Consider the following 21,981-nt stretch of genomic DNA (forward strand, 5'->3'; position numbering starts at 1 on the left):
CATGATGCACGCCGGGTTTTGGCCGCGCGGGGATCAGATTGGTAATACCCGCGCGGGATCAGCTCAACAGCCAGCCATCGGCACGACCAGCGGCAACTCACTCGCCCCAATGAGGCTGACCTAGCTCCGTCCGGTAAGCACGAGCATTGGAATAACGAAACGATGTTCTGCGAGGCAGTCACAGGCGCAGAGCGCATCAATAATAATTCTAAACCTGGGGAGCGCGCGCGGTTCGGAACTTGATTTCGGAAATATGTGGGTCTTTCGGGCTGCACAACAGCCCGAGCGACGCCGGTCTTTTCCCTCCCTCACAACATCGTTAAATCGGTTACACAAACACAGACACCGTGTCACGGCCACTGCCAACGGCGCGGATTCGTCCTCCAATCTCGAGGGGGCTGCCCTCGTATACAACAAAGTGGCGAGCCTTCCTGGACTGCTGCTCTTCGATGCCCAGGATCTTGTAAACGTTGGTGGAAACCAAATCCAAGGCCTTTTTCTCGCTCAGCCGACCATTTCCATTCTTCTGCGCAATGCCAGCGAGAAGCCCCAGATCACGGATGAGCCAGTCCTCCTCCAATCCGATGGCGGTCACGACTCCCGCATCGATAAGAGTGTCGATGGCGGTGCCGTTCGTGAGAGGAGCACCGGTCAGCGAACGTCTCTGGTCCCAGGTGGTAGAGTACGATTGGAACGGGGCAAGGACCACGCCGACACCAGCGGATGCCAGCTCAGACGCGACAAGATGAGACTCTGCACCTCCAATGATGGCGACGCGAAGCTTGGTAGATTCCGTGGACTGGCGCTTGGCAGCGAGAGCCTCCTCGACCGTCGCCTTGACTCGCAGCGCAGCCACAATAGCATCGGCGCTGTGAATCGTCAGGACCAAGGGAAGGTCTCCGTTGACTACCTTCTTGAGGTAAGCAGCTTCCGAGAACGGGTCTGACCCCGTGTCGTTGGTTGCAACCGCCTCCAAGAGGCTGTGTCGGAGCTCTCCAACAGCGCTTGAGATGGAGGGGTTGTCGCCTCTCTTGGCAGCCAGCGTCAGCGTGCGATGAACTGCCACGTCCTCGCTCCAGACAGCACCCTTTTCAAGAGCGTGCCGAGCATCAGTGTTAAAGCCGACACTCGTGCCGGAGTGCGTCAAACCACCGGTGAACTTGGGCGCCGAGATACCCTTGGTGACGCCATACCGCTTGGCCACATGCAGCTTCTTGTTGTCCAGGACAAGCCCGTCAAGACCGCGGCTGAAGCCGGTAGGGTTGCGACCGTTGTCCGTGTCGCCCTCGTTGTCGATCTCGTTGAGACCAATCAAAGAGCCAAAGGCAGTGAAAGACTCGGTTATGTGGCCGTTCTTTAGGTCGATGACCCTCTTCGACGCAGACTTGGCGGTTGCTACTTCTTCGGCGCAGGCGCCAATGCACTTAATAGCACCGTCGGCGAAGACAACGTTAACAGTCTCGTCGCCACCCGTGCGAATGTCTTCGTCGGAGAGCCAGACGTTGGAGACGCCAGTGAAGACCACTTCTTCCAAATCCGTTGTCTCCTCTGTTGTGTTTGACAGCTTTGGGTCAGGAGAGATGGGCCCGGTCAGGGGCTTCTTGAGTTCAAAGGGGTCGGAGAATTGGGCGGCTCCGTCGATCCAGACTTGCACCGGTGCAGCACCGACACTGAGAGGATCGCTGTCCCAAACGGCGATATCAGCGTCGAACCCGGGCTTGATCTTTCCGATGCGCTGACCGAGACCAAGCAGTTCAGCAGGTGCAGATGTCACACTCGACAGGGCGGCATGGTAGGGAAGGCCGTATCTGTATGCCTTGGCAGCCTCGAAAAGAACATGTTGGGCGTTCAGAACAGGGTTGTCGCTGACATATACGGGCGTAAGGCCGTTCTCCCATAGGATCTTGCCGGCGTACTCAGAGCCTACATACGATTCCGACTTGTAGTACATGTTGTCGGCGAAAAGCGCAGAGGCGGGCGGGCGACCTCCCCAAACTCGCTTCAAGATCTACAGCCTAGATTAGTCGTTGATCCAGCTGGGGTTACAAGAGCATCGGCGCTTACCTCGGGCACAAGGAAAGTTTGGTGAGCGTGGTGGAACGCGCGAACGGGGAACTTGAACTCGTTGGTGTGGTCCACGAATGCTTCCAAGTCAGGGATTGTGTAACAGTGAGTGTTGATGTGCACTTGGCCGCGCAATGCAGCACTCAAGCTCTCCCACTTGAGGTCCTGCGGCAGATACGAAGTCTGGCTTTCAACACCAAACTTGTCGGCGGCAGCACACCAGTCATCTTGTTCTTGCACAAGCTTCGCAGCTTGCTCGAACGCATGACGAAACTCCCAGCTCTCGCCAAGACGGGAGAAAGGGCCGTGGCCGATCTTTCCATAAACGCGCTTGGCGTTCTCTCCACATGCCATCTTCATGTAGCGCCAGTTACGGTCTGGGTCAGCCAGCATGTCTTCGGCCGAGAATTCGGTGCGGCCGTCAGCCTTGCCAACAGCGTGCTTGATAACGTAGGCCTCGCCTCCAATGTTGTTACCAGAGCCCGGCAGGACCAAGGATGTGGTGACGCCACCAGACTTGATGACCTGGATCTGTGGGTCGAGGGGGTTGAGGCCATCGATGGATCGGACGTAAGGGGTGATATCGGCGGAAAGCTCGTTAACGTCTTGGTTGCCATTGAGCTCGGGTAGAGCGCCAACACCAGCGTGGGAGTGCATGTCGATGATGCCACTGGTCAGTTGACGGCCTTTGGCATCCCATATCTGGATATCCTCGGGAAGAGAGTCGAGGGAGATATCGGCCTCGACCTTTTGGATGAGGCCCTGCCCGATCAGAACGTCGGCGGTGATCCACGAGTAACCCTTGCCAGCACGCGCATCTTCCGGGGAAGTTCCTTCGACGGCCTCACCAACCCAGATCGTGGCGTTCCGAATGAGCGTCGGGCGCTGACCGTCAACATAACGAGCGTTCTTCTCGCGACCAAGACCAATTGGGTCCTGGGGCTTGTGTCGCAGCTTGGCGCAAGTTGACAGATCCTGTTGCAGGCGGTCGACGGACAGGTTGCTAGACGACTGGCGGCTGGGCAGAAGGGACAGCTGCTTCCATTGGGCAAACGCAATGAAGGCGAGACATCCGACGATCAGCTTCATGCTGCGGCTAGGTCGCAACCACCGCTTGCGATGGTGTTGTGAGGGGCGTTGGCCGGAAGGCGGCGTGACGGCCGCGGCGCTGTACGGCGGCAACAGGCCGCTCTTCTCCGACTCCATATTGACCATGATTGGGTGTTGGGCAAACGGATTGGGGACGAAGAAGCCAAGGGTGAAGAGTCCGAGGGAGAAGATGGATATTTAACTCAAGGCATGGAATTCAAACCCCGAAGGATGAGGTCGCCTGGCCAGGTCCTTTACCCAATGAAGAAGGTGACAGACGGTCCGGATAGATTATCGGCCGACGTTTCAAAGCTAGAGCGCAGACATCGCCGTCCGACGGTGAGCTTTGGGTTCTCTGGAGGGGCACACGGGCTGTGATCGGTTCCCATCGGTCGCGAGTTCGGCGTTGTCACTGGTCAATGACATGGATGATGATGAGAGCGTGGAGCCGAATGAGGAGCTCACCCTTGAGAGCTTTGCGTGATTACGTAGCTGAACCGATAAGCTCTTGCTTACTTAAGTAAGGAGTGGATCACATCGTGAAAATAACATAGTTATCTTTATCTTATCTTATCATGCATCAGGCTGCGGGGAAGGGACGTTCACTGTGACTCGATTGTCCATGTTGCATCGTGAAGTTTCCTTCGTTCGGTCATTCTGCATTCTGCGACGTCGGAGGATACTGTCGTTCACTCAGCATAACAGACCTCTTGCTATGTCCAGCTGTTTCTGAAAAGAAGCAAAAACAGGTTGAAATACTTACAAAGATGTGCAACTAACACATGGATGGCTAGGCGGTCTCTTGAGTGTACCTAGTCGTTTTTATCTGGCTTCCTAGATAACTCACAAACACATTGATCATCTTCCTTCTTATTTCTGACCATGACTGGTTTTTTTCTTCTTGATTCCCCCATCCATCACCTAGTCTTTGTGGAAGCCACGCTCGTCTAACAGCTGCCACGCAGTTCGTCAACGAAGCCGACAGCCGACCTGGCGAAGTCGGTAACGTGCAGTAGTCATCTCCTGTTACGTACAAGCCATCAAAAACCCGTGTCTAGACTTCCAGGTTGTCGCATCACGAGACAAGGTTATAATCACTCTTCCTTGCCAATGGCCAACGCGGCGTGCGGGGAATGCCACCCCTCCAGCGAACTACCCGAGTCTGCCCCGCGAGGATACGCTATTTGCGCTGAACATCTTCTAGTCGCGTGGAAGAGGGGAGTGGACACTTCTGCATGGGTCTCTGTTGGCAGCCCGATTACATTGTATCCCATCCATGGATGGACCAATCGATTTGATCGATCTCCAATGCTCTCATTTTGTTATCCTAAAAGGGAAACTGTCACTCCTGGTGCCGTCTTGGGGATTCGGTGGGGATCTAGACATCCGGCGGAGGCGTGAGGTGTGAGCCAAACCTCTGGACCGATAACGGTCCGGCTTGACTGGCAGTCTTATCAGGGACCCTCGACTTCCTAGAGTCAGTCATCTAAGTACTTAACCCACGTTGCCGACTTCCTGTTGACCAACGGAATCCCATTTCATCCCATCTTTTGAACCTTTTGCAACAACAAGAACAGCTCTGACGGTCACCGCAATGTACATTATTGCGGCCTTGGCCGTGACTCTTGCGCTGTTCTCCGCATGGAGATGGAGGTGGCGATGCACACCCAAGGTTGGTCAAACCGGCTTTCCATGGCACACCGTATGCCTGATGAGTTCCATAGGCAAACGCTTCGTCTGGGTACGATTTTGAGAAGTCGGAGACAGGTGAAATCGAACCACTGCAGGAGTTTGATTGGAAGCTGAACGACCCGGCCAAGCATCGGCCATTCAAGCCGGTCTATCACATTACAATGGGCACGTTGAAACGTATGATGGGACTTACGAAGAGAGACTGACCGAAACCATCGTAGCCATTCAAGCAAGCCCGCCGCAAGATCTCATCATCATTGACAACAATTACCTGGACCGGGTCACAGAACGTCGACGGATCTTAAAGGAGAACACGTCAAGGGTTGCTGGTGCAGTGCCGGAAGGAATCCCGGCTCTCCACGAGACTTGGACTTACCTGCTCTCCGAGTACCTGCCAAGGCGGTACCCAACCATGTTCACACTGTCTGAAGACCGATCGAGCTTTCGTAATCATGTCACTGGCGTCTCCCTACCTCTGACGCCGCCCGAAGACCCCGTTGATGCGCTCCACGCCCTTGGAGAGACGGTAGAAGACGACATGTTTCTATTGGTTGAGACCGCCAAAGGTCATCGTGCGGTTGCGTTTGTTTGCTGCCACCCGGCTGGGTTCGATCCTTCCGACAAGTTGGGGAAGCTGATGAAGGACATCCACACGCCAGTACCATCGTATGAGAAAATAGGTGCAAGTATGGAACGGTTCTTCAGTCGGTTGCAGGTGGGCAAGAGTGTGAAAAGAATGAATGTGAGCTCGACTGTGTTCTCATTTCTCATTAGCGAGAAGATACTGATGAACGATGCAGTGGTCTGTGTCAACCCACGACAGACTCTTCAGCCCTGGAGACTTGCACATTTATGAAGGAGACAAGGCAGAGGTAGACGAGGATGTCGACATTAGCAAGGTATGTCTCCTGTTGGTGCGACTCGCCGTGATGTCTTTACGGACCTTTACTCACGGGGGTGGCGTAGGCCCGCCTGCGCCAGGAGCTGCAGACCTTGACAAGACTTCCCAAGACTGGCGCAATTCTGTTCTCGTTCAAGACATATCTTACGCCGATAGAAGAAGTCAAGAAGGAGGGGTTCGGGCTGCAGCTGGCAGACGCCATAGAGGGACTGAGAAGCGGCAATGCGCCAGGCATGTGGGTCTACAAGGGAGCGTCTCGCTGGGGGAAGAGCGTCTGTGAATACCTTCGGTCGTAGCGGATGACGAGAGTGGCAATGGTGTGCACATCAAAGAAGGAGTCGAGGTGTTGAAATCGAACAGTCGAGTTACCACCTATGCTGTATTGCATTGCATCCCACTTCTCGTCGGCGTGTAAAGGTTGTGTACATCGGACCCGACCCGAAAGCCGGGGCAGTTTGTGGAAATACCGGAGTCTCGGACCCGGATATGGATATGCTGTGGCTCGGCGGGCGATCTCCCGCCTCACTTCCCCAAGCGATAACCGAAAACATCAAATACGTGATCGCCCACTGACCAGCCAAAGCCATGGCCATCACAGGTCACGTCACTAAGAACAGCTCCACGGCTGCCCGCGCAACGCGGCCTTGCACAGCCGTTGGGTATCTGTCAGTCAGTGGCTTCTCTTCTTTAAATTATGATTGTGGTTTCTGGGAGTGTTGCGCCGAAGCAGGCCCTGGCTGGAAAGGAGTTCCCGGTCGTACCGGAAAGGGGCGTTTGTTCGTATGGGAGAAGTACCTGATGGGGTCTAGCGGCCCCCATCCGAGCCCCGTGCGAAATTTCCCAGCAGCAGAAAGCTTCCTAGGTTCAGTGCGGAACCCCCCTGCATATTCATCCATACAAGGTGTAAACGAGATGTGGACTCAACTTCATCAACATCAAGCACCCACCAGCCGCCCTGTTCATTTCTCTTTCTTTGCACATGTTGGCCCGCCTCCCAACCCCGGTTTTCCGGTGTCCTCACTGGGGCCAGCACCTTCTGTCCCTCCCGATGAATCGAGCCCCCGGGCTTTGTTTGCCGCCGTCAGACTGACTCTTGTCACCGTCGTCTCCGCTGGTGCGATGCTTTCCCTTGCCGCCGCAACCTTGGATCCTGCAGCCCGCATATGTATGTACCCAACATGGCGCGGCCTCATCAACCATGGCCTCACCTGAAGTCAGGGACGTCTCCGCAATCTAACGCTCATAAGAACAGGCTCGCCAATGGCAAGCCCGCTGCTGAGCTGAACCGGGAAACCTTGCCGTGAAACAGAGTGCCCTCTGCAGGCCCATCTCACCCAAAGGAGCCTTCTACTCTATTCCTCGCAAGCTAGGCTTGCGGGGACATCTCCTTTTCCAGAAACCACGGAGCGAGCGTGTACTGTAACCCATGTGTCGTTCGTCCCATGCCCGTCCTGGCTTCTCCAGGGGACACGAGATTCTGCATCATAAAAGAGGCCGGGTCGCCAGGCGGCTACGAACCCCTCCGTCCCCTTGGCTTTTGAGCTTAGCTACATTCTTTCCACCGTACACTGAACTTCCTGAAGCAAGGCCAAGCATCGATTGCTGCCACTTGCGTCCTCTCTTTCCCCTTTTTTCAAGACCTTTCATTCGTTCCAACCCTTGAATTCAAGCTTTTTCCAAGCCGCCCGGTCGGTTTTAGTTAGGCACACACTCACTTACACGAACAAACCCCCCCACACACAAACACCACCACACGCAAAAATGAAGTTCACCTGGAGCATCGCCAGCGCGGCTCTGCTGGCCACCCGCGCCCAGTGCGAGATCCTCTGGGACGGCCGCTTCAACGACATGACGGCGTCGACCGACCTCGACAAGTGGTCCTTCAGCAATGCCGTTGGCCCCTACCAGTACTACATCCACGGCCCCGGCGAGACGACCGAGTACGTCAACCTGTCCGAGGACTTCAAGAACCCGGCCGACACGGCCTCCAAGCAGGGCGCCAAGATTTCCCTGACCAGCACCGCCTTCTGGAACGGTCAGAACATGCGCCGCACCGAGCTGATCCCCCAGACCAAGGCCGCCATCGCCAAGGGCAAAGTCTACTACCACTTCTCCCTGAAGCGCTCCGACACCAACGCCCCCTCCCTCAGCAAGGAGCACCAGATCGCCTTCTTCGAGAGCCACTTCGTCGAGATGAAGTCGGGCTGGCAGAGCGGCGCCACCGGCACCGAGGACCCCCTCCTGCGCTGGGTCGTCGGCGGCAAGACCGAGTGGAGCGTCAACTGGGATGCCGACGTCTGGCACAACGTCGCCTACGAGATCGACTTCGACGCCGGCTCCGTCGGCTTCTGGCACTCCACCGGCTCCGAGGCCTTGACCCAGGTCGTCGCACCCGTCACCGCCGCCGCCTCCAGCAACGGTGCCGACTGGCACGTCGGTGTCCTCGAGCTCCCCAGGGACGGCTACCCCGACGAGACCGAGGACTTTTACTTCTCCGGAGTCTACATCGAGGACGGCGAGCTCACCACCTCCGTTGGCTCTGGCGCTGCTGGCTCCGGCTCCGGCTCCGGTTCCGCCGCCCCTGTTTCCTCGGCTGCTCCCGCCGTCACTTCTGCTCCTGCTGCCGCCGCCCCTACCTCAACTGCTGCCCCTACCTCCACCGCCGCTCCCGTCTCTTCCGCGGCCCCCGTCTCCTCTGCCGCCCCCGTAGAGTCTGAGGCCCCCGTCGCGACCCCCGTGTCGTCCGCTGCCCCCGTCGTCACCGAGGAGCCCTCCGCCCCCGCTGCCACCACCAGCTCTGCCCCCGCTGCCACGGCCAGCGCCAAGCCCGCTTGCCGTCGCCGTCGTCGCCGCAACCACCAGAAGCGCAACTAAGCGGTCTAGCCAGCAACTGATGAAATGAGGGATGTTAGCGCCTGGAGTTCTCCAAGCGGCTGCAGAGTCTAGGGTTTCCGAGCCGAGAGAAGACCACTTCTGATGTACATATGGTTGTTTTTCTGTTTGCACATAAGAATAGTCACTGTGCCTAATTTGGAGCTAGTTTTGAATGTAGTCTTCAGTGTACGAAATCGCGTTCCACTTGCCACTTGTGACCCCGAGGAATCAATCAGGTCTATTGGAAATGAATCAAGCAAACCCCGTCCCCATTCATGACAAAACACCCCTTGGGCGATTGTAAAACTGAAAAGATCTAAGTTTGGTATCTTAACGACGCTGTCTATGTGCCTTCATAGTGGTTCTGGTCTTTCAGAGGTATTTCTCCACCTGTTGCTCCGTCCACTTCCAGAAGTCTTCGGCAAGACCAGTTCCGCCTTCTTCGCGCGACTTTGAGCCCTGTACGAGGTCTTCCCTGATGGCGTAGAAGCGGCCCCAAGGCACAACTAAGTCGTCAAGCGTTAGCGGCGGGACACCTTGTACGAGCCGCGCGACAGGGGTTGAACTCACCCCAATCACCCGTCTTCTCAATTGTCACATCGGGAGAGAGCGCGGCAAAGAGCTCAGTATACGCGCCGTTGATGGCGGGGTAGGTGGTGGCCTTTCTGAATAATGTCGGGATCAAGGCCGTGATGTGGCGATCCAGCTCCGACGAGAGGTTGCCGGGGTTCAGAGCCTACGTACGTAAGTGTCAATCGAAAAGATCGGGGCTTCGCGTAGGGGTTACCAGGCTGATGACGCCGTCGGCCTTGTGCCGCTTGGCAAATTCGGTCGAGTGGAAGTAGTTGCCGGCCTTGCTGATTCCGTATTTGAGTTCCTTGATCCTGTCTCTTTTAGAGTAGTCGAGGTTGTCAATATCAATGGCAGGGTACGGCGAGAGAACCTCGGCAGCCGAGCTCGACACCCAAACAACGCGAACACTGTCCTTGGGGGCCGTCTTGGCCGTCTGCACCAACGTCGGGGTGAGCAGCTTGGTCAGGAGAAACGGGCCGACACAGTTCGTCCCCAGCTGCAGCTCGTAGCCCTGGGCGGATTTGCTCCCCTGGGGTGGCATCATGACGCCGGCATTGTTGATGAGGAGATGGAGCTGGGACTCTCTGGCCAGGAAGGCATCGACGGCAGGCTTTATGGTGGTCAGGTCAGCCAGATCCAGAGTCAGGAGGTCCAGTTTCCCGGTCGAGCTGGGCACGGCCTCCTTGATGGCGGCGATGGCGGCGCGGCCCTTGTCTTCAGAGCGGGAGGTGGCGTAGACGGTGGCATTTTTCGAGTAGAGGATCTGCGCGACTTCCTTGCCAACTCCAGTGTTTGCTCCCGTTACGATGCATACCTGTGAGGTGTGAGAACCAGGGACATGAGGCTGAGAGAGAGCGGGCATATGGCATATGATGGGTTTACTGACCCTTCCGGAGAGATCGGGAATGTCCTTCTCAGTGAACTGCGGCCGCGGAGGAAAGGCCTGAGTGAAGATGCTGAAGGGGTTAAGCATCTTGTTGATATCCCTTGAATCGGGGCCTGAAGGCAGGCCGTATCAATTTCTAGGCGTGCACGCTGTGACTGAATGAGCCAGGGTGAGAGGGAGAGTGTAAGAGGGCGTATAAGGGGAGCTTGAGTCTGTAGCAGAGGAGGAAGCCGACGTCATTAATACACAAGCTAAAAGTATCTGTAGATGGCAAACTGGCAAGCTGGTGAAGGTCACACACACACACAAACACACATACACACACACACTTGTTGTGACCGACGGAGACTTCATTGGACCGAAGCTAGTCTAGAATAGTGGAGTGGCGTGCCATCTTTGGCAGGGAGCCGATTACGTATGGAACGATGTGAATTCTTCACCGGGACCCATGTCGATTGATTGGATGCCCATAACAGGAGAAATCCACCCTTCCCTCGTTGGCCCGTCGGTCGAGGCGAGGTGAGGTGAGGCGAGGGCCGAGACAGTACCTGTACAGATACAGTTCTCCGACCTTGGAATATTGGACTGACCTTCCTTCTATTTCTCCCCTACAAGAAACCCAACTTTGCATCACCCTCGTCATGTCCATACCCGGTCAAATCGCGAGGCTTCTGTCTCTTCTACTCGACCATGTATTTTTAGGTTAACCAATTTTTAGGTTAACCACATTTCATTTCCATAATGTCTTCTTCGCGACATGCCTTTTTAAAGGGGATGGATGCGCCATCGAACAGTGCCTTCCCCAACCTGTGTGAGCTGGGCCACGTGATGCTTGTCAGCCAACCGATGTGGGGGCTTGCCAGAAGGACATCAGTCGAGAGCCAATTCGGTGCTCTGATTGGCTTGGAGGCCTGGTCTGGACTGGATAGATGCACGAGCCAACGTCTAATGCAAGACCAGAAGCCCACTCTTCTTTCTCTCTCTTTCGGCCTTTCCCTTCCCAAGTTCCAGCCTTCAGCCACACACAATCCGTCCTCTCCATTCGTCAGGCTTGTTGCTAAGGCGAGCAAAGTGGAACAGACCACCCCATCCCGCTACCTACCTACCTACCTAGGTATGAACGCCTAGGTACCGACAACAACCAAACATCACAAGAGTGCGAGTCGCATCACTTCACCTCTGCCCGGACCATATTCCACGCTCAGGCTGACCTCGACCTCGACCTCGACCTCGCGCGTCTGGCCGTGTCTGGAAACGAAGCACGAAGCACGAAGCACCGGTCGCCTTCGGCTTCAACCTTGCATACTTCTACCTCCCGCACCTGCATCTGCGCAATTCAACACCATCAGCTTCCATCGTTACCCTCGTCTTCGCGTCTCCCGCCTTGGGCCTTGGCATCCACGCCCCACCAGAGATCGTCCTTCGGTCCTCTTTCAGCCTTGCGCGTGTGTGCGTGTGCGTCGGCACATTGGATGCACTCCGCTGCCACGATACGACCAGAGGCGTGGATCGCGCTTTCGCTGTCCCACTTTGCACTTTCCTCTCCAACCTTTTACGCTCGTCGCGCATTCTCTCTAACCGCTGCAGGAGACATGCTCTGATTAAAGGCCGAACAAATCCTACCCCGACTCTGCTCGCCCCTCCCTTCTTTCTCTCGGCATCTTGCCTTCGATTCCCAAAGCCCCGTTCACCTTCAGCGGCTTCGGACTCCACGATCGACAGGGCCTTCACCTCGACCAACCTTGCACCCACTCATACTATCGGGCGAACCGGAACACTCTTCGAGACACCTGTGGCTTCTTTGGTCAATGCGCATATCCTGAACCAACGCCGCCATGTCTCTTCCTCGTACGTTCTTGCCTCCTGCGCTTCTAGGCTCGGTTGTCCGCAGCGTCCATGCTAACACCATGTGCTCAGTAAGCTCGGAAGAGGAAAACAACTATACCTCCATCATCGATGGCATCCTTGCGACTGCAGACCTGACCACCATTACCCGGAAGAAGATTCGTCTGGGATTGGAGAAGGCTCTTGGCGGCAAAGACCTCAGTGACCAGAAAGTACAACCCCCCTCCGCGCCTTCTGTTTACCCTGCACCAGATCGTCAGCACCTGACTTGGTCATTCAATGTCGATCGACAGTGATCCTCCCGTAACCCTATACTGACCGATATTTGGACAGGATGCCATCAAGGCACTGATAGAAGAGCGTTTTGATGCCATCTCCGGATCGCAGGACGCCGTCCCGATTGCTGATTCTTACTCGGCAAGTCCTGCACCCAAGAGGGAAGCAAACGGTCACGATGACGACGACGGAGACGGCGAGATCGAAGTGTCCGTTGCGCCTGTCAGAAAGAGACAGAAGCGCGAGGACTCATCCGAAGACGCGGATGCCAAGCTCGCCGCCGAGCTGCAGGCGCAGGAAAACAGAATGGCCAGAGGACGGACGACTCGTGGCGGCAATGGCGCGCCCAGCAAGGCAACTAAGAAAAAGAAGGCACCGCGGAAGAAGAGCGACAAGAAAGTTGACGACAGCGATGTCGAGGAGGGCGCAGAGCCGCCAAAGCGCAAGGCCGGTGGGGGTTTCCAGAAACCATTCAACTTGAGCGAGCCGCTGGCAGAGCTGCTCGGTGAACCTCAGGTAACGTCCCTATTCCCGCCCCCATTTTTGTCTCCGTCCACGGTAGACGTGATACCGAGCCAAGTTCGTGAAGTTCATATGCTAACCCCGCCAAGCTCTCCCGCCCACAGGTCGTTAAGAAGCTCTGGGAGCATATTAAAGGCAACGATCTTCAGGACCCCGAAAACAAGCGGCAAATCCGTTGCGACGACAAAATGCATGCCATTTTCAAACAATCTAGAGTGGACATGTTCCAGATGAACAAAATGATCGGCGCGCACCTTTACCCGGTCGAAGAGCAGTAGAGAAGGAAGTTCAAGAAGTGGTCCAAGAAGACAGGGTGCGGACAAGCGGAGCGATATAAGCAACGGCGTCTTTCTGGTTTGGGACGGGCAATCAGCAAACTTTGGGGGGGTTGTATGTTTGGGCACCCAGGGACAGGACAGCAAATGAGCAAGACGGATCGTGACACTGGGGTTAATGATTCTTGGAGAGGAGGATCAGTAAAAAGCGGTGGACGGGCTTGTGGTCAGCAAGGTATCTTTTTTATCCCTATGCAGCCATGCTGACCAGGGCATTGCCGACATTGGGACTGCAGGCTCGGCCTAAAGACGAGGAGACTGGGCTAGGTTTGGCCTTTGGAACAGGTCGGCACCAGTCTGCATTTCAACGCACTTGATTAGCATCGTACCGCTCCAAGGTACCCGTGTGACGCACTGCTACTTCTGGGTGATGTTGCTGGCCGTACAGAGTACAGTACAGTCCCCACGGGATAAGTGTAAAAGCAACACCCAGCCCCGCAAATACCCAGTGCCACCTAGCTTGGATCTGCGCATGCCAGGCTGGGGCTTCTAGAACCAACTTAGTGATGACACAACAACTCATATTGCATTTATGATGTGTTCCGGTATCTAGAAGTGATTTCCAATCGAAGAGCTCAGGGTAAGGCGTGCCCGAGGAACTTTTGGAGACACAGCCGCAATCAGCACCATTGGCAACGAACGCCACAACGCAGGGTACACATCAGGGCACTTTCTAAGCGGATGGGACTGGCCGGTGACTCCAAGACCTTGAAGCCCTCCGCTGACACCGTCCAATACCGTGATGTAAGCTGGGGCCACAGGCGACAGGGGTAGATGACGCACACCGAGAAACGGAGAAACCCCGGCAACTGTCTCCCCCGAGCAGCGAGTCGAGGTGCAGTTGCAGTTGCAGTAGCAGGGGCACCTTTTTGCTGGACCCCCGCCATGATTGAATTCCTTCGCACCCACCAATCCCACAGCCAATCCAACCCGCCCGCGGTTTTCCTGGAGAGCCACACATAATCGTTAATTTCGACCTGTATCGGTCTTCGCCGCGAGTGATCAAAACCACCGAGCTGCCCTCCTGCACCCGGCTCTCCCCTCCCTTTCATACTCACGCACGGCTTTTGCAAAGACAAGAGACACACGAGAATTCGATATACGTCTCCTCGGTGCAAGCTACCTCCTGAACCACCCACAACCAGTCAAGCTCAGGACCAATTTCACGCATCGAAGCCCCGTCAGAACGTCACGAAACAGCCTGCTTCGACCCAGCTCACCCGGGGACCGGAGAAGCGCATATCTCTATCCTTAATCTCACCGTCTGAGCGGATTACGACAGTCCCGATGGCCGACACACAGCCTGCGAGTGATTCGAACCCCAACAGGGGTAATCGCAACCGTGGTAGAGGTCGCGGCGGTGGAGGAGGAGCAGGAGCAGGAGCAGGAGCAGGAGGAGGAGGCGGCGGCGGCAACTCTGGAACCCGCAGCAAAGGTAGAGGAGGGCGTGGGAGAGGTGGTGGAAATGTTGGTGCCGCGTCTCAACCACACGCCTCCAGCGCCCCTCTGTCAGCGCAAACCAAGCCCGACAACAAAGTGCTCACCCGCACCGCCGCCGAAGATGACGACACGGCCAGCAGCGACGGCGAGGTGTGCTTCATTTGCGCCGAGCCGATCAAGTTCCACTCCATTGCGCCTTGTAACCACAAAACCTGCCACATCTGCGGTTTGCGCATGAGGGCTTTATACAAGACCAAGGACTGCCCCCACTGCCGAGTAAGCCATCTTCTCTTCCGTACAAAGCCATGCGCATAAGCTGACTTTGGGCCAGACACCCTCCCCCTTTGTCGTGTTTACCGAAGACGCAAACAAGCGGTATGAAGACTACACCGACGCCGACATTACGAGTTTCGATAGCAACATCGGTATTCGATATACCAATGAAGAAATTGTCGGCGATACCGTGGTCCTGCTTCGTTATAACTGCCCAGCGGACGATTGCGTTTTCGCCGGTTTGGGCTGGCCAGACCTCCACAGGCACGTCCGCTCCACTCACCACATGAAGATGTGCGATCTCTGCACGAGGAACAAGAAGGTCTTTACGCACGAGCATGAGCTCTTCGCCGACAAGGAGCTCGAGAAGCACATGAGACACGGCGACGACAGACCAGGTGCCATTGATCAGACTGGCTTCAGGGGTCACCCCCTTTGCGGCTTCTGCGGATCGCGGTTTTACGACGACGATAAGCTCTTCGACCATTGCCGCGAGAAGCATGAGAGATGTTTCATCTGCGACCGGAGAGACTCGAGACACCCTCACTATTTTGTCAACTATAATGCCTTGGAAAAGCACTTCGACAAGGATCATTTTCCGTGTCTAGACAAGGAATGTTTGGAGAAGAAGTTTGTTGTTTTCGAGTCGGAGATGGATCTGAAGGCTCATCAACTCGCCGAACATGCCAATTCCCTGTCTAAGGATGTGCGAAGAGATGCGAGAGTCGTGAACATGTCCGGCTTTGACTATAGATCACCACATGAGAACGAAAGACGAGGCGGTGGCGGCGGAGGAGGGGGCGGAGGAGGAGGCAGAGAGGGCGGTGGTCCCTCTGGTGGACGTCAAGGGCGCGGACGCGGTCGCGATCCCAACGCCGAGCCCATCCCGCAGAGTTCCGCGCAACCACTTCGTCGCGATGAGCTTGCTTTCCAAAGACAGATGGCGATTCACTCGGCGCAATCCGTTTCGAACCGCACCTTTGGCGGATCGCTCTCCACACCCTCGGCGACAACACCTTCTGCCCCATCGCGCCGGGGCAATGCCACACCAACATCAGGATCGTCGCGCCAGGCACCTGCGGCCGCGCCTAGTGCCGCATCTGCGCCTGCTCTGCCGACTGCCGAGCTTGAGCAGCTCAGCGTCACCGATATCGCGTCGCTGCCTCCCCAAGAGCGGGCGGTCATGTTGCGCCACCAAGGGGTCATTGAACGCGCCTCGAACCTGCTTGGCCATGATCAGACAAAGATGAACACGTTTCGCGAGTACATCTCAAATTTCAGAAAAGGAAAACTCACCGCTCCCCAGCTGGTTGACGCCTTCTTCTCGCTCTTTGCCGACACGTCGTCCAACGCTTTGGGTACGCTGGTTCGCGAGGTTGCCGACTTGTTCGAGGACAAGGACAAGGTCACAGCCCTGCACAAGGCCTGGCAGGACTGGAGAGCCATCAACGAGGATTACCCGTCTCTGCCCGGCTTGGGCGGCATGCACGGTGCCACCACAGCCTCCAGCGGCTGGGCCAGCGCAGCATCTCCCTCTCCCACCGCACCGGCCGCGGCGCCCAACCAGAAGCACTCGAACCGCGTGCTGCGCCTGAAGAACAGCACTCGCGCCGGCGCCTCCGGACCCAAGCCGGTGACACCGTCGGCTTCAAGCAACTGGGTTGCGTCGTCGCCTGCCGTGCGCCCCCCGGCATCCTCCGCTTTCCCCGCCCTCCCTGCTGCTTCGTCGTCGTCTTCATCGTCGAGCGCAGCCCGCCCGTCTTGGATTGGCCCGAACAACCCATCCTCTACTGCTGGCAGATCGTCCGGCTCGGCAGGTCCATCACGCACGGTGCCCGGCGGCCGTCCGCCACCGTCGTCTGCTTTCCCCGCCCTGCCTCCGGCCCAGAAGCCTCTCACGACGATCTTCGGTTACGGTTCGGGCAGGGGCGTGCGGCGCGATCTCGGAGGCGCCGCCAGCAACTTCAACTGGGGGTCGGCTCCGGGGAGCGGCGCGGCGAGCGAGAACGCGTCGGAGAAGGAAGACGAGGAGGCCGGCCAGAGCACTGGCGGCAAGAAGAAGAAGGGCAAAAAGGTGCTTGTCCAGTGGGGTTGAGCAGCAGTCAACGCACCGATCGATAACCAAACAACAAAGAGTGTGGAGGGATTTCGTGGAGCGGTCTCAAACAAGATAGGTGTCTGTCTTGAGAGGAAGGAAAAGTTTGCTTCAGAGGTCGGCCACACGTGGCCCTCCGGAGTTTGTAGAAGGGCGAGCAAGGAGCGGAAGCAAGAAAAAATCACGAGATGAGCAAACTGTAGACCAGAGGACGTAGGGATGGCAGAGAGATAGACCAAAAGTGAAAACACATGCCGACCTCCAGTGTCGTGGGCAGATTTGTCTTATCTGAAAGCGAGAACCTGGATAGACACCGTCTAGTCCGGTCAAGAGTGATTCGAATCTTGGTCGCGAAAACAGACACCAACGACCCACAGGGATACACATACCAAACAGAAACGCAAGAGATTATGTTACGTGTGAAGGCTGGTTGAAGGAAGGGCTCAGCACCAGCGAATGCATGTGAGCCTAATTGTAGGATACAAACGGAGGGAAAACGGACACTTCGCCGAACGCTAGCTATAGGCCTCAGGTGACAGCAGGTGTAGGCACCAATAAGGTAGTAACGCCAGGCGGCATATCAGAAGAGAGCGGCGGGTCAACATTCGAAAGCACCCAATTTAACCAACAGTCATTTTGTACATCGAAGTAGAAGAACTCCTGCCCCCCTCCCTAGTATTCTACAGACCCGCCGGCTCATAGTACTCCCGGAAACGATCAGTGTTATCCCACTCCACCGTCCAAACCACGTTCCAACAGTCCAGCAACAACCTAGGAAAACGGACTGTCCAGAACGCGAGATAACCGTCGGGCAAGGGGCCCACCGTGCGTTTCAGCGAGTCAGGCATGTCCTCGTAATGGTTCTTTTTGTTGCGTAACGCCCTCAATAGATCTAGCAGCTTCGAGCCCGTGTACTTGCGCTGCTTACCTAGAGAATCCACAAACTCGCGGGGCAGCAGGCGGAGGAAATCACTCTTGGTGATGGCCGGCGCGTGCTTCTCCAAGTACTGAAGATGGTCACTAGGGGGGTCTCTCGGTTCCTTTTCAAAGTGGTCCGAGACGTCGCACAAAAACGCGAGGCGCTTCTTAGCAGACCAGAAGAAGGGATGGGCCATGACGTCGCGGGCCGTGGGACGCTCCTTGGGATTCGCGTTCAACATGATGCCGATGAGATGCTTGGCCTCGTAGGCAAAGTCACCAAGCGCATCCAAAGGTGCCAGGTTGTAGTTGCCCTTGCGGATATTCACCTCTCTCATGTAGCGATCGCCGCAGTCGAAGGGGTGCAAGCCATTCGTCAGAACGTAGAAGAAGACCAGTCCCAAGCTGAAGATGTCAATCGAGCGAGTGGCACGACGGTTAGACATCATGTCGGAGCCGACGAGGATAGAGCCTGAGCCGCTGTTGATACTGATGTCCATGGCAGAGTCTCTGGCATCGTCGTCAAGGAGCAGCTCAGGAGCTCGCCAGCCAGACGTTCCAGCGGCACGGCCAGTGGTCGCGCCGAAGGACGACTGGCCGCCCTCCAGTTTCTTGCATAGGCCAAAGTCGGAGACGAGGAGCCGAGGCCGGCCGTCTTTGCCCATGTTGACCAGAATGTTCTGAGGCTTCAGATCGCGATGAACAATACGAAGGTTGTGCAAGTGGTGAATTCCGTTGGTGATTTGGTACAAGACACCAGGCAGATCCGTCTTGCCTGCTTGGGCCAGCCGAGAGAAATGATGAGGCTTCTCAACGACGTCGGCCAGCGAGGCCGCACACCGCTCAAGCGCGATGTACAGGAAGCCATCTCGGACCTGTTGAGCGTAGTAACGAATGACTAAGTCATGATTAGAGGGCCTCTCAATAAGTGCAGTGATGGTCTCCTCGGCTTACCATTGGGGTGATCGTCACTCTCCCGTAGCAACTTCGTCTCCTGAGAGGCAATGTCGTAGAACTGAATGAGCATTCGCTTCACAGCGACCTCACGCCCATCAAACTTGCCAGCGAAGACCAAAGTGCCGTTGCTGCCAGTACCAAGTTGATTTTCGGTGTCGACCTCAATGTTGCCCATTCTGATAATGGGTCCCGTCACGGCTTGCATATCGTTCGCAACGGTCATGACATCGGGCTCCAGGCGAGTGGACTGCCCGCCGAGCTTCTTGGCTTTGTTGACGGCGTCCTCGACAGAGGCAGGCGGCTCATCATCTCGAGACTGAGACATCTCTTCTCGCTTCTTGCCCTTGCGATGTTTTGTCCCTCCGCGGCGGCCACGGTGGGCAGGTTTCTTCTTCTTGACCTCGGGCGTACCGGGCTCTGGGGGGGTCACAGATGAGTCCTTCTCGATAGATGCGGGCGGCTGAGTGCCGGCACTGGTCTTGTCGCCCTCTTTCTCAGGGGCACTCGCCGGTGACTCGAGTGTGGGAGTGGTCTCGGACTCTACCTTGGTGTCGGCCGTAACGACCTCCTCGGGCTTGGGCAAGGCATCGAATTGAGCCGGTGCGGAAGGCGGAATATGATCATGGATCGTAGGTTCGGGGGTAGCATCAGCCATCATGTCCTCCGTGTCCGAAGCAGTCTCGTAGCGCATGTTCCATTTCGTCGTCTTCGTCTTGTACCATCGGCGCAAGTCCTTCTGATAGAAGAACAAAACAGACACAATGAGCACGATCAGAACAGGGTTGGAGAAGAAGTCGATGACGCTGTTGGAAACGTGGTGTGGTATGGACTTGACCTTCTTCACAATCGTTGGCGTCTCGACAGCATCCTCGGCAGCTGTGGTTGGCAACGCCGAGTTGTTTTCAGGGTCCACGACGGCGTCGGACGTTTCGGGGGAACGCCCGGGAAGACTGGGAGGTTGGTAAATCTTTTCCCTGATGACCCCGTCCACGTAGTGGATACCAATCATGGCTCCGATTCTCTGCGTCTCGTTCATCTTCTCCCATGGGGGTGCCAGCTGGAGCCAGTCTGGCGACGAAGTCTTGGCCAAAGGGGCGTCGAGTATGAGAGGGTAAGAACGTCCTGACAAGGCGTACCAATTGCCCATCTCGGTCTGGTTTACGAATATGCGCTGGTTCCTGATGCGAGCGGCACCTTCGTCTTTGGCGGGGGGGACCGGCTGCGGCAGGACAATCAAGTCCGGGTTAATCAAGGGCTCCAGGCCAACGGGTCTGCAGACGTCAAAGACCTTGACGACAGGAGATGCAAACTGGGCCTTGCAGAAGACGGGAAGATCTCCGGTGCTGGTCTTGCCGTAATCGAAGCCGTATATTTTGCCATCGTGCGTAGAGGTGTGGTAGCGGGCGTCGATGGATTGATGATGTTGGTTAAGTAGGTCGAAGTCGTTCGTGTTGGGGGTCCAGTCGAAGAACTTGAGTGTGGCAATGGGACGGCCATCCCTGCGAGCGATGCCGACCTCGTACTCAGTGCGGCCAAGGGTGATTGTGCCAATGGAACTGCACTCCTCATTGTTCTGGTCGTAGAGCGCGTTGGGGCGCAAACAGCTCTCGGCTTCGTTGATGTGGGAACCGCCGGATCCGAACCACTTCAGCACACGGCCGGTGGCAGCATCTAGAGTGATCATGGTGGTCTTTTTGGTGCCGGTGTAGACGATGGGAGGATTCTCGAGGGCCGAGGCGCCCTCGTCGACCATTTGTTTCATGGTCAAGCCGGTGGGCAAGAGTCTGGGCTCGCTGGAGCCGGGGACCCAGTAGTATATGTCTCCGTCGCGGTTAGGCTCGATGGCCCAGACGTAGTGATCGATGAGGTTGTAGTCGTCGTCAAGGTCAGAGGCGTTGAGGCGGTAGTGCTTTGTCTCAACCATTGACTGGTCAACCTCGAGGTGCCAGCGTTCGGCGGCGGTGCCGCGGTCGGTAGCGTAGAGGTGTCCATCGACGGTCGCCATAAGAACGAAGTCTTCTACTTCCCAGTCCTTCAGACTCCGCGCATGGTGCTGCGTAGAGATCCCATCGCCTCCGACGCGGGAGGCGATGGGTCGATGTCCAGAAGGAGGTGCTCGCACGGACTGAGCCGGAGCCAAAGTTGCGACGGCGCTCGCATCGTTAGGAATGATAATGTTGTCGGGGTTGGACCGACGGTTGTGTTGTTGTTTTTGTGTTTGTGGTTGGTTCGAGGTTACGGAGTTTCGGCGCCTCGGAGACTCGACAGCATTGTCGGCCTGGATGATGTTGGTAGCGGCCCAGTTGCGGGCGGCGGCGTCCGGGTGGACATCACGAACGGCCTCATGCTGACTGCTACCGGCAGCGGGGTGTTGCTGATGGACTCGGTGGATCTGAGCGATGGGCTCAAATGATTTCCGTTGCTGTTGTTGCTGCTGATGGGGTTGCGCATCGGCCAGGGGGAGGCATGAGATGACGAGGACGGCGAGTGCGAGGAGGTAGGTCCGCTGACGAGCGACGTGCCTCCCTTCACCTGGAGGCCGTCGCAGCATGATAGATATGTTGTGGCAGGAGGGAGGGATTTACATCAACGCTTCCCGGAGTTTGTCGAAGAGCAGGCGAGACATGGAAGCAGCTACGGCCGTCGTGGTGGTGATGGTGGTGATGGTGGTGATTCGAGGGCGGGAACCGACCATGTGAATGTGGGTTGGGCCGGCGAACTAAATCGGAGCCGCCCACAGATGCAAATGTGGTCTGGTATCAGTACACTCACTACACGGCGTGTGATGGACCGACTGTGGATGTGGCAATGGATAGAGGTTGGTTTGTGGATGAGTTTTAGTGATGCACCTTAAAAGAGGGTGGTGATGGTTTGGGGGAGGATGGAAAGATGGAGATGGAGAGCGGGAGGAGGAGGAGCTCGTCGGGACGAGGTGGTTTTGCATCTCTTCCTTTCCGGCCGGTGCTCTCGTTTTTCGGCCCTGTCAGCTTCGTTTTTTTTCTTCCATCATTTTTCTCGGGCTGAAGCGCAGGCCGGGGCAGCGAACAAGCCAGCCCAGTGTCAACGCCGTGCCATTGTCAGCGACAACGAATACGAATAGGTACCTCACTACATGCCTAGTGGTGTATGATGTACACCACCCACACACCACCACCAGACGGCTTGTGGGAGGCAAGGGAAGCAAGACTCGGGGCATTTGAAAGCACAGTGCAAACTCGTCAAAGGGAGGTCCGTACCTTGC

The 21,981-nt window shown here is 56.5% G+C and overlaps 8 protein-coding genes across 8 annotated transcripts; 5 read left to right on the top strand and 3 right to left on the bottom strand.

The window, feature by feature from the left end:
* Window positions 1-328: 328 nt before the first annotated feature.
* CH63R_11043 (Amidohydrolase) lies at window positions 329-3,279 on the bottom strand (the record flags this gene model as incomplete). Its single annotated transcript, XM_018306017.1, has 2 exons — window positions 329-2,008; window positions 2,065-3,279. The coding sequence occupies 2 exons, from the start codon at window positions 3,277-3,279 to the stop codon at window positions 329-331; spliced, it is 2,895 nt and encodes a 964-aa protein (XP_018152858.1).
* A 1,468-nt stretch (window positions 3,280-4,747) lies between these two features.
* Window positions 4,748-6,042, top strand: CH63R_11044 (Mannosyl transferase; the record flags this gene model as incomplete). Its single annotated transcript, XM_018306018.1, has 5 exons — window positions 4,748-4,825; window positions 4,878-5,022; window positions 5,067-5,587; window positions 5,646-5,744; window positions 5,812-6,042. The coding sequence occupies 5 exons, from the start codon at window positions 4,748-4,750 to the stop codon at window positions 6,040-6,042; spliced, it is 1,074 nt and encodes a 357-aa protein (XP_018152859.1).
* Window positions 6,043-6,331: 289 nt separating this feature from the next.
* Window positions 6,332-7,050, top strand: CH63R_11045 (uncharacterized protein; the record flags this gene model as incomplete). The annotated part of the gene is made up of 2 exons (XM_018306019.1): window positions 6,332-6,911; window positions 6,965-7,050. The coding sequence occupies 2 exons, from the start codon at window positions 6,332-6,334 to the stop codon at window positions 7,048-7,050; spliced, it is 666 nt and encodes a 221-aa protein (XP_018152860.1).
* Window positions 7,051-7,507: 457 nt separating this feature from the next.
* On the top strand, window positions 7,508-8,620 carry CH63R_11046 (uncharacterized protein; the record flags this gene model as incomplete). Its single annotated transcript, XM_018306020.1, has 1 exon — window positions 7,508-8,620. The coding sequence occupies one exon, from the start codon at window positions 7,508-7,510 to the stop codon at window positions 8,618-8,620; it is 1,113 nt and encodes a 370-aa protein (XP_018152861.1).
* Window positions 8,621-8,992: 372 nt separating this feature from the next.
* Window positions 8,993-10,166, bottom strand: CH63R_11047 (Short-chain dehydrogenase; the record flags this gene model as incomplete). The annotated part of the gene is made up of 4 exons (XM_018306021.1): window positions 8,993-9,126; window positions 9,191-9,356; window positions 9,408-10,007; window positions 10,080-10,166. 4 exons carry the CDS (start codon window positions 10,164-10,166, stop codon window positions 8,993-8,995), a joined length of 987 nt encoding a protein of 328 aa, XP_018152862.1.
* Window positions 10,167-11,914: 1,748 nt separating this feature from the next.
* On the top strand, window positions 11,915-13,000 carry CH63R_11048 (DEK C terminal domain-containing protein; the record flags this gene model as incomplete). Its single annotated transcript, XM_018306022.1, has 4 exons — window positions 11,915-11,927; window positions 11,997-12,136; window positions 12,258-12,716; window positions 12,827-13,000. The coding sequence occupies 4 exons, from the start codon at window positions 11,915-11,917 to the stop codon at window positions 12,998-13,000; spliced, it is 786 nt and encodes a 261-aa protein (XP_018152863.1).
* A 1,344-nt stretch (window positions 13,001-14,344) lies between these two features.
* Window positions 14,345-16,865, top strand: CH63R_11049 (Zinc finger protein; the record flags this gene model as incomplete). The annotated part of the gene is made up of 2 exons (XM_018306023.1): window positions 14,345-14,773; window positions 14,829-16,865. The coding sequence occupies 2 exons, from the start codon at window positions 14,345-14,347 to the stop codon at window positions 16,863-16,865; spliced, it is 2,466 nt and encodes an 821-aa protein (XP_018152864.1).
* Window positions 16,866-17,545: 680 nt separating this feature from the next.
* CH63R_11050 (Serine threonine kinase irei) lies at window positions 17,546-21,291 on the bottom strand (the record flags this gene model as incomplete). The annotated part of the gene is made up of 2 exons (XM_018306024.1): window positions 17,546-18,681; window positions 18,738-21,291. 2 exons carry the CDS (start codon window positions 21,289-21,291, stop codon window positions 17,546-17,548), a joined length of 3,690 nt encoding a protein of 1,229 aa, XP_018152865.1.
* Window positions 21,292-21,981: the final 690 nt, after the last annotated feature.

The sequence above is a fragment of the Colletotrichum higginsianum genome, chromosome 8 (assembly GCF_001672515.1).
Source record: "Colletotrichum higginsianum IMI 349063 chromosome 8, whole genome shotgun sequence".
In the NCBI taxonomy this organism is placed as follows: Eukaryota; Fungi; Ascomycota; class Sordariomycetes; order Glomerellales; family Glomerellaceae; genus Colletotrichum; species Colletotrichum higginsianum.